Source organism: Thamnophis sirtalis, unplaced genomic scaffold (genome assembly GCF_051295495.1).
Source record: "Thamnophis sirtalis isolate CommonGarterSnake01/CBP01778 unplaced genomic scaffold, rThaSir2_p1.2 scaffold_1, whole genome shotgun sequence".
NCBI classification, from domain to species: Eukaryota; Metazoa; Chordata; class Lepidosauria; order Squamata; family Natricidae; genus Thamnophis; species Thamnophis sirtalis.
The window spans coordinates 181,974,721-181,983,967 of NW_028261381.1; the positions used below are offsets into that span (position 1 = coordinate 181,974,721).

Below are 9,247 nucleotides of genomic sequence, written 5' to 3' on the forward strand. Positions count from 1 at the left end.
CAAGCCCAAAGCAGCTCTGGGCCCCTGCCAACGAGAGAACCACTCTACCACATACACGCTGCCTCTGGCCCAACCTCGTTTGGGGGGCTTCCACGCCGCCATCACACACATTTTGTCAAGTAGTTAAAAATCCACAGAAGAAAAGCTCTCGGAGACTTACCCTTGACTTTCCTTCAGCGTCCATTAAGAGCTCCACGTATGTTACCTCACCAACTACAAATGAGATTCCAGACGGTACATAGACCAAGGGAGAAAGCCAAGAAAACAAGGGGGATTTAGAACAGTCGTCAGCAACCATATGTGGAGCCTCTGCCTTATTAGAAAAAGCCCGGGAACACTCCTCCGTTGGCTAAGCAGCCGCAACTCGGCATTACGGGTGGGCAGCACATGGGTGGCACCGGAGCCCTTGATGTTTTCCTCCTCCGTTTAACCTGCCAGTCGTTGCCGCCTCGAGGTTGGGACACAGTGGGAAGAACCCGCAGGGAGAAATGTCCTTTTCCCCCACTACTAGTTAATATTGCCAAGCCTGATTTAACAGTGGGACCATCTCTCCTGCATCAAGGAAGGAGCCCCGTGTGCCACTGGATTCCCTAATCACATTGTTCTTCCATCATGAAAACATTTAAATCTTGTTTGGCACCTCCTTCTCCTTTCTAATCTACAGGACGTCAAAACTCCATTAAGCCTTTGCCTTTCAACAGTTCGTTTAGTTACCGTTCAAAGTTACAACGGCACTGGGAAAAAGGACTGATGGCTGTTTGTCAGGCTTACGGCTCTCCCAGCATCCCCGTCGTCACGTGTTTGGCAACTGACTCAGAACTATGACTGTGTAAACCACTTAAGACAGGAATGAAAAACTCTGTGAAGTGGTATATAAGTGCTACTGCTATGACAGTGCCCCAGGGTCAGGTGATCCCTTTTTGCGACCGACAAGCAAAGTCAAGGGGGAAGCTGGATTCACTAAACAGCCACATCACAGAGCTGAAGAAGCTTCATGGATGAGATGAGAAGAGAAACGTCTTCAAAGAAAAAAACGTCCAGTTGCCTCTTGAAAAAAGCACCCGTTAGAATTTTGGTAAGAAAGATTGTAAAATGGAGCAAAGCTTAGTTAAGTGTCTCGTTTAGCAACAGAAATGTTGGGCTCCATTGTGGTCGTAAGTCGAGGACCACCTATATTTACAAACACATTTACAGGTAGCCCTTGTGTAATGGAAGTAACTGGAACCCGCAACTGGGCTCCTGAAGCAACGTGTTGTAACCGTTGCAGAAGTTCCATGGCTGAAGCCAGTCTCATCCAGCCATCGGGTGTGACGCGGTGGGACCACCTGCCGGCTTTTCCCGTTGACCCTGCTTTTCAGAGAAACCAGCAGGGAAGGTTCGCAAGGTGCAATCCTGTGGCCATAGGATGCTGCAACTGCAAACGCACAAATCACAACCCCCTAACCACAGGGATCCTGCAGTGACTAGGCCCAGGGATAAGTCTTCCTTCCGTTGCCCAACTTCCTAACTTTTAACCAGGAGGGGAAGGGGAGAGAGAGAATTGCAGTGTTATGCCACTACGCCAGAGACGGTGGGGCAAAGGGATGAATTTATATCTGGAATTCTGCTCCAGCTGTTGCTTCCAAGGACCTCCAGACAGCTCTGAGACACTGGCGACCACTCCGACTGGGAGCTGCCTGGAGTCGGTTAGAAGATGGGTGGCTCGATGCAAGCAAGAAATAAATACAATACTATTTGCTGAAGCATCCAGCCAGCCTGGAGAATAACAAAAGCTTAAAAGCCACAAACTGCACCCTGACCCAAGAAATGCTGAATTTTCAATTTTTGAAAGAAATAAATCTGAACTGTCTGGGTTCTTCAAACAGATATTCCAGTCTGCCATCCGGTAATATATATATATATATTTATCCATTGTGTCCAAACATTTCAGCAACAAATATCAACTTCATTTGGCAGTTTGGGAAAACACCAAGGGACCCCTGGTTTAAAGTTTGAAAGGGGATAAACTAAAAGAAAAGAAAAGGAAGATGCTGCACACCTGTAACTTGGAAGTTTCACCAAACAATGATCAGACTAGAATGACTTTCACCGAGAGGAAGAGGCCACGATTAAAACATTTCAAGGCAGGCTTCCACACACACCTGTGCGAGATCTAAACAGGCCACAACACTGAACTCTACTCAACCATATACTTACAGGCCCCTCTCCGCAGTAGGATTATTACTGCGGGCTTTTAAAGCTTCCCACAATTCTTGGAAGGGTGGAAGTGCAGCCGGTAACCCTTCCGCGTGGATCTGCTGCGCCATACCTGAAATCCAAGGCCCTGGGTTGCTTGGAGACAACACCCAGAATTTCTAGCCATGTTTAGAACCACAATGTGAGATTCTTGGAACTACGGGGACTGCCGTCAAAGGACGTTGAGATTTCAGATTGTTTCCAAAGGCGGCTGAAAGAAAGCAGCTCCGTAGAGGTGCCGGTTACGCCAATCTGAGCTGTAGTCACAAACTCCGAGAATGTCAGAACCGCTAAGCTCTCGGCAGAGAGAAGGAAAACGTGTCTCCCATTTTCCTCCCGGGGGGACTGCCCACAGGGGAAAAACTTCTGGAGAGGGAGAACAGAGCAAAACAACCCTCTCGTTGGAAAGGTAGCATCCAGTGGGATGGGGTCGTGAACTGGAGGAGGAGGGGGGGGATAAAAAGACCAGAAAACACCTGGCCAAGTTTGACATCATACTGGAAGTAGTGACACCTCTATGCGCAAAGAAGGCCCTCCTTTTCACCAAGATTTCTCACACAGCGTTCGGTCGAGCACTGGCATGCCTCAAAGCAACCTTCCATTCATCGTTTCATGTGAATCAAGCCATAGCTAGGAGAACTGAGGAGTGATGTTGCTGCACTTTCTGGTGCTATCAACATTTCCCCCCACACACGGGGGGGGGGGGGGGAGGGTTTATATGCTTAACTGGGAATGGCCTGCACACTCCTAGGAGGGGCCTGTGCGTTCCATTTGCTTGCCTTGGGCTCACAATTCCTGTCAGCCATCTTTTCTCCACTTTAAGCCACAGGTACACTTTGTCCTCTAAGCACAATAATCCACAGGCCTTGTTGTCCAGTTTTAAGTGTTTTAAGAGAGGCTCGCCAAGATTGCAACCGGCCTTCTTTCCCAACATATTGACCCACTACAAAAAGAATCCGGTCAGCAGCGGCTCAAGTCGTGCTGATTTTGATTTAGCGTTGCCTCCACCTCCCCAGGTTACCTTGAGGTAAGTTACCTGTTTACATTATGGGCTGACCAAACCCCATCCATTTTTCTAATGCTTGCCTTGGATTTCTGAAGCAGGCTCAGCAGGGGGAGGTGGGTGTTCCTTTGCCAATTTACCAGGCCTGGCTGCGTTGAAGCCATCTTTTCTTGAGCTCACTCTTAAAACAAGCTTAGATATTCAACCACCGAGCAAGATTTCGTCAACGAGGAAAACTGCTGCTCTCCCCCTCCATGGAAACTGGATCGTGGATCCAGGAAGGCTTGTAGAGGGCTTCTTGGTTTTAAAAAAAGCAAACCTCCTCAATCCAAGCCTCTTGACGATGAGCCTCCGCTCTCCTCCCAAGAGCCTCAAGGCGCTTTCGTGCCAAACACCTGCACATTAAAGATGTCTCCTGCCAGGGCACAGCCGCTAGCCAGCATGCAACGCCAGAAGCGCCTGCCCTCAGAAAACCCTCGGGGCTCAACATGGCTACGGCTACCCAAACCACTTCAGACTCATTCCGTGTCTGCTGGATAAAAGAGAAAAAGAGGTCATGAGGAAGGAGGGCGGAGGTCCGGCCGCCGCGCCCGAGCCGTGTACCTTTCTCTTTGACCAGGTCCTTCAGGTACTGCCACTTGACGTCAAAGGGGATGTTGGTGATGAAGGCTCGGTATCTTTTGGAAGAAGGGCTGGGGTACGGCTCAAAGCGGCTCCCTCCTCCCCGCTTGGCACTCCTTTCTTTCCTTTTCTCGCTCTGGCTGGGCCAGTTGCCTTCACTGCAACAAAAAAAGGAAGAGGACCGAGTCAGACCCCTCCCCAAAACCCAGGCCCAACATTAACTGGAAGCTTAGCTAGGAACAGCCAGACGACATGCCTGTCAAAGCACTAAACCTAGGCTTCTAATAACAAGACACAATAGCTTGGTTCATTGTACTCAAAATCACAGCAATTGCGTGCAATGTGGAAAACAACAACTCACAATACAGAGCAGTCATTAACTCAGCAGGAGCAATCTCGAACTGTTCTCAGTTTTCAAAATCTTTCATCTTTATGGCAAGATTACAGTCACCCATTTTACAGCTCAGGTACAAGATTTTGTCCAGTTTAAGAAACAACCATATTCTGATATCCACACGCACAATTCAATCCGATTTCCAACTTTCTTTTATTGCAGGCTCCCTGGGGCTCCCTGAGGTTGGGGGTTTTCTTGTAGTTGTCTAGGTTCTCCGTCATCCAGGATGATCCAAAGGTGCTTTTTTTCCAAGAGGCATCTGGACTTTCTGGTTTTTTTCTTTGAAGAGGTTTCGCTTCTCATCCAAGAAGCTTCTTCAGTTTTCTTGCAGTTGTTTCATTGCCACACTAGCTAACATCATCAGTGCTTGTCTAGCTTACAATCGTAACCTTGAAGATGTTACTTGTCGGGTAATGAAACGTCTGCAAGAAAATCACAAACATTAAGAGAGCTCTGAGGAAGGAGGAGCTGATGTCGCAACGACATGATGTGCGATCTTGGAGCTCCAAGATCACAGCCGACACTTTTGCCGCTGGATGGTTCTTTTGGACCTAAAACATCCCGAGGAGACGGTGATAGGGAAGAGTACGTCCTGCTGATTTCAGAGAAAAGTCCCTGATTGATCCAGGAAAATCTCTTTTTGTGTGCGACAGAAGCGCAGCCGTTGAAGCTGCTGAAGTTGGGACAGCTCCGGAATGGGAGGAAAACGGAAAGAGGAAGTGTGTCCATCTGGTGAGGAAATCTTATTATTACAAAAGAGACTACCCCCCCAAAAAAATTTAAGCTAAATTAATTTTGAAAACAGAATTGAGAAGAGATTGGAGAACATAGATCGTAGAACAGTAAAATTTGATGGAAAAATTGAGGATGTTCATCAAATGAAGAAAGTGGAGGTCAGAGTTCTAAAAATTGAAGGAAAAAACAAACAAAGAGACAAGAAAATTGTTGATACTGACAGTGATCTGAGCGTGGTTGGAAATGGAAAGAGTGGAATATGGAAAGGGGAGATAGATTGACTGGAGATCTATCCCAGATTTCAAAGTATAGAAGAAAGAAAGAGAGAAGAATTAATGGAACTAAGGAGATAAATTTTGTCAGAAGCACTAGTGATAACCAAAGATAAGCTGATCGAAGAAGCAGATGGAGGGTTTCGAGCTTATACAAGATATGCAATAAGCAATAAGTTGCGAAGAGAAGTCCATACAAAACTTACTAAGGAAATAACCAGAATACTAATGCCACAAATGGCAAGAGATATAAGACTGCACTATTAATGGAAAGACACAGGTTGATGTAATGAAAGCTCATAATAAAAAATTAAGTCAAATTTAGAGCGTTATGTATAAAATGAAGTGATAATGGATAGTTAAATAATTGATTGATGGTAGTAATGTATATATATGTATTGGTTTGATAAGAGGAAATTTGATATAAATTGCAAATGGTGACTACGAAAGGAGATTTAGAAACTCTGTTATTAAATATAACCAATTTTTATTCAGAACATGTTATAAAGATGTAATGTTACTGGATAATATTGGGAAGAGCTAATGGAATGCCATTATGTGGTTTTGCTTTAAATCTGGAATATTTTATATAAAAGGACGTAAAAACAGTTATAGTCAAATGAAGATTGAGGTAGGATGATAGTAACATATATATAAATATATTTGATTTAAAATATATGATTTGATATGAATTGTAGGTGGTGACTGTGGAAGGGATGCATGAAAGTTTTTGTAACCAATCGACACACTTTCTACAATTTGTAATGGAAGATGGTTTTGTGTGTTTTTTGTGTGTTTTTTGTGTGTTTGTGTTTATTCAAAAATAAAATAAAAATTATTTATAAAAATGAGAGAGCTCACAGGATCTCATGGTTGGTCCCCAAGTTCCAAATATCCAGCCGCCCGTCTTACTGTCAAGTGACTCTGGACAGCTTACAATATAGAACAGTAACACTGAAAATATTAAGAATTAAAACATTACAATCCACCCAGAACTAGATTAAAAAGGGGAGCAATTTGTAAACTTTTGCTCTTCTTCTTCTTTTTTCTCCTCCTTCTCCTACCGGCATTGAAATAAACCTGCACCGTTTCCTCTATAAAAGAGGAGAGACTTTGAGGGACATAACTTTACATTATTCAGTAATTCTGATGATTGAATTTTATGATTGATTCTGTTCCAAAGGTGCTTTTTCCAGAAGCCTACTGGGGCTTTTCTGGCATTTCTTTGAAGACGTTTCGCTTCTCATCCATCCATCCACAGATTTGATTCTGTGGTTTAGAAACACAGAAATCTGGTGGCAGAAAAAGACTCCTGTGGCCCAACGAGTTTTCCTTTTGGGAACTTTTCTTTTTAATGGATTATTTTTAAATTCTTTATTTCTTTTGCTGGATGACGGACATGTGCTCACGACCGTGGCTTGAATTTGGATGCCCAGCTTCCACTCCGCTTTCTGTGAAGGAATACAGGCAGTCCTCGACTTACGGCCACACAATCGAGGCCAGAATTTGTGATGCTAAGCGAGACGCATTTGCTCAGCGAGCTGCGCCCCATTTCACCCATTTTCTCCTGCCGCCGTTAAGCGAATCTCCACGGTCGGTAAGCAAATCCGGCTTCCTCCATTGATTTGGCTTGTCAAAAGATCGCACCTAGAACCGGCGAGCGCCCGAGTTTTTTGATCGCCTAGTAAGCGTGAAACAGGGATTTGATTTAATCTGCGCAGCGCTGTAACGTCGGTCACTAAACAAGCCGTCGTAAGTCGAGGACCACCTGACTGAGCCCGTCTGAGGGAAAAAGAAGCGGTCTCCCGAATGCTGCTTCCGGAGTGAAGCGGTCTTTCCTTTCCACTCCCCTCGCGGAAGAAGCGACCCATCCCCGCCGGGGACTAAATCCCCCATCGTCCCCCGCCACAGGTGAGAGTGCGCCCGGCCGAGAAAGGCGCCTCAGACGCTGCCCCGCGCCCTCCCGCCGCGCATGCGCACTGAGACGACGACTGAGGCCTGCCTGTCGCGCCCCCCCCAACCATCCCGTCTTCCTCCCCGTCAAACACGCACCTCTTGGGGCCTCCGTCGGCGATGCCGTTGCCCGCCCCGTTCGCCGGCCCACCCGAACCCAAGCCGCCTCCGGGAACGACTCCGCTCTCCGCCATTTTGGGGCCGGCTTCCAAACCCGCCGCCGAGACTGAGCCCGAGACAACGGCCGCCATTTCCTTCTCGCGCGAGGCAGCTAACTGCGCCTGCGCCGGCGACGCCCAACCCTCCCGCTTTTGATCGCCTCCTAGACGGACCAATGAGAGAGGGAGTTGTGGGTGGGACGGGGGGGAGGAAAGACAATACAAAAAACGAAAAAAAAACGGCGGCCGGAAGCCACGCCTCCGAGCGCCGCCCCTTTTTCCTCCACCCACCCGATGACGTCAGCGTTGCCGTAGCTGCCGAAGTTGGCGCCTCTGGTTGTCGCCTGAGCGACCCTGACTACCGTCGCTCTGGGCGGGGACTTCAACTCCCAGAATTCCCCAGCCAAGATGGCTCCCTCATTATTAAAAAAAAAATGGAGATTGAGACCCTGGAAAGAGGGCAGAGAAGAAGATTTGGTGGGGTGGAGGCTAAAAGACACGAAGGCAGGGTTTGGGGTTGGCCAGTCTGGAGTAAAGGAGGACTTTTCATTAGCAATCTTCCAGCATTTGAGGGGCTGCCCCAAAGAAGAGGGGGGCACAAATTATTCTCCAAAGCACCTGAGGGCAGAACAAGAAGCAATGGATGGAAATTAATGAAGGGGAGAAGTGTAGGAAGTTTATCACCCAGCCCTCTCCCAGAAAAATGAAATATCCTAGGAAATATTGAAAGGGCAGAATATTTATCTGGATGTGAAAAGAAAAAAAACATGTTTTAAAAGACAGAATAGCTGCCTGTAGCTTCCTGCCCATCCCCACTTTGTCAATGGGCCATTAAGAAGGCCAAGCTAGTCCCTTTACATAATAAAGAGTTCTCCCCTTCAGCTGCAGGGAGATGGGATTAAAGCATGGTAATATTGGCCCTTTACTCAACTCCCCACATGGCATCTGAGAACTCAACCAAACCTGGGTTCATAACGCAGCCTAGAGAGTTATCCCTGCATGGCTCCATGAGAGTCTGACAACTAATCAGAATACGAAATCAAGATCAAAGGCCAGAGAGGGCATAAAGCCAGGGACTTTCAGCATCTCTGCCCCTTTTTCTTCTTCACCCAACATCTGGAAGCATCTGATCCCCCTTTTCGGTTCAGGAGCTCAAGGCACGTGGTCCTGTCCACCATTAAAACCATCTTTCCAAGCAGCCTCCATGTCTCCAGTGTCTTTTCCCCCACTTGGAGCCGAACCCAGAAGGACGTTTCTTCCAACAGAAGCAAGCTGGAATATAGGAGAAATTTCCTGACAGAACAATGAATCATAGGGGACTTTAAGAGGTCTTCTTTGGGGCAGCCCCTCAAATACTGGAAGGCTGCCATCATGCCCCCCCTGGTCCTTCTTTTCTCCAGACTGGCCAAACCCAGATCCTGTGACCGTCATTCATATGGTTTTGTCTCCAGGCCTTTAATCCTCTTCGTTGCTCTTCCCTGCACTTCTTCCAAAGTCTCCCCATCTTTTTTGTAACACGGTGACTATTTATTTATTTATTTATTTGACTTATATACCGCTTCATATGGCTTTCAGCCCACTCTAAGCGGTTTACAGATTTTTTTAGCAAATTGAGTCAGCAAATTGCCCCCACAGTCTGGGTCCTCATTTCACCCACCTCTGAAGGATGGAAGGCTGCTGAGTTGACCTTGAGCAGGTGAGATTTGAACCACTGAACTGCAGATAACAGTCAGCTGAAGTGGCCTGCAGTTCTGCACCCTAACCACTGCGCCACCTCGGCTCTTACAAAACTAAAACTGGATAGTTTCCCCATCACCACCACCACCCAGGTGTGGCTTTACCAAGGCTTTATACAGTGGGACTAAGGCCTCTCGTG

General features: G+C 47.0%; 1 protein-coding gene across 1 annotated transcript; it reads right to left on the minus strand.

Annotated features, from left to right (window-relative positions):
* Positions 1 to 16: 16 nt before the first annotated feature.
* On the minus strand, positions 17 to 7,503 carry LOC148049962 (heterogeneous nuclear ribonucleoprotein M-like). The gene is made up of 3 exons (XM_087703401.1): positions 7,313 to 7,503; positions 3,842 to 4,017; positions 17 to 213 (listed from the first exon to the last, which is right to left on the minus strand). Exons 1-3 carry the CDS (start codon positions 7,462 to 7,464, stop codon positions 116 to 118), a joined length of 426 nt encoding a protein of 141 aa, XP_087559527.1. The 5' UTR covers positions 7,465 to 7,503; the 3' UTR covers positions 17 to 115.
* Between the last annotated feature and the right edge of the window lie 1,744 nt (positions 7,504 to 9,247).

What these genes read in the sequence shown, in the direction of transcription:
- LOC148049962 (XM_087703401.1), bottom strand. Translation starts at nt 7,464, where the DNA reads ATGGCGGCCGTTGTCTCGGGCTCAGTCTCGGCGGCGGGTTTGGAAGCC. An exon ending in GCCGACGGAGGCCCCAAGAG is followed by an intron (nt 4,018 to 7,312) that starts GTGCGTGTTTGA and finishes TTTTTGTTGCAG; the next exon opens with TGAAGGCAACTGGCCCAGCC. An exon ending in GGACCTGGTCAAAGAGAAAG is followed by an intron (nt 214 to 3,841) that starts GTACACGGCTCG and finishes TCTCATTTGTAG; the next exon opens with TTGGTGAGGTAACATACGTG.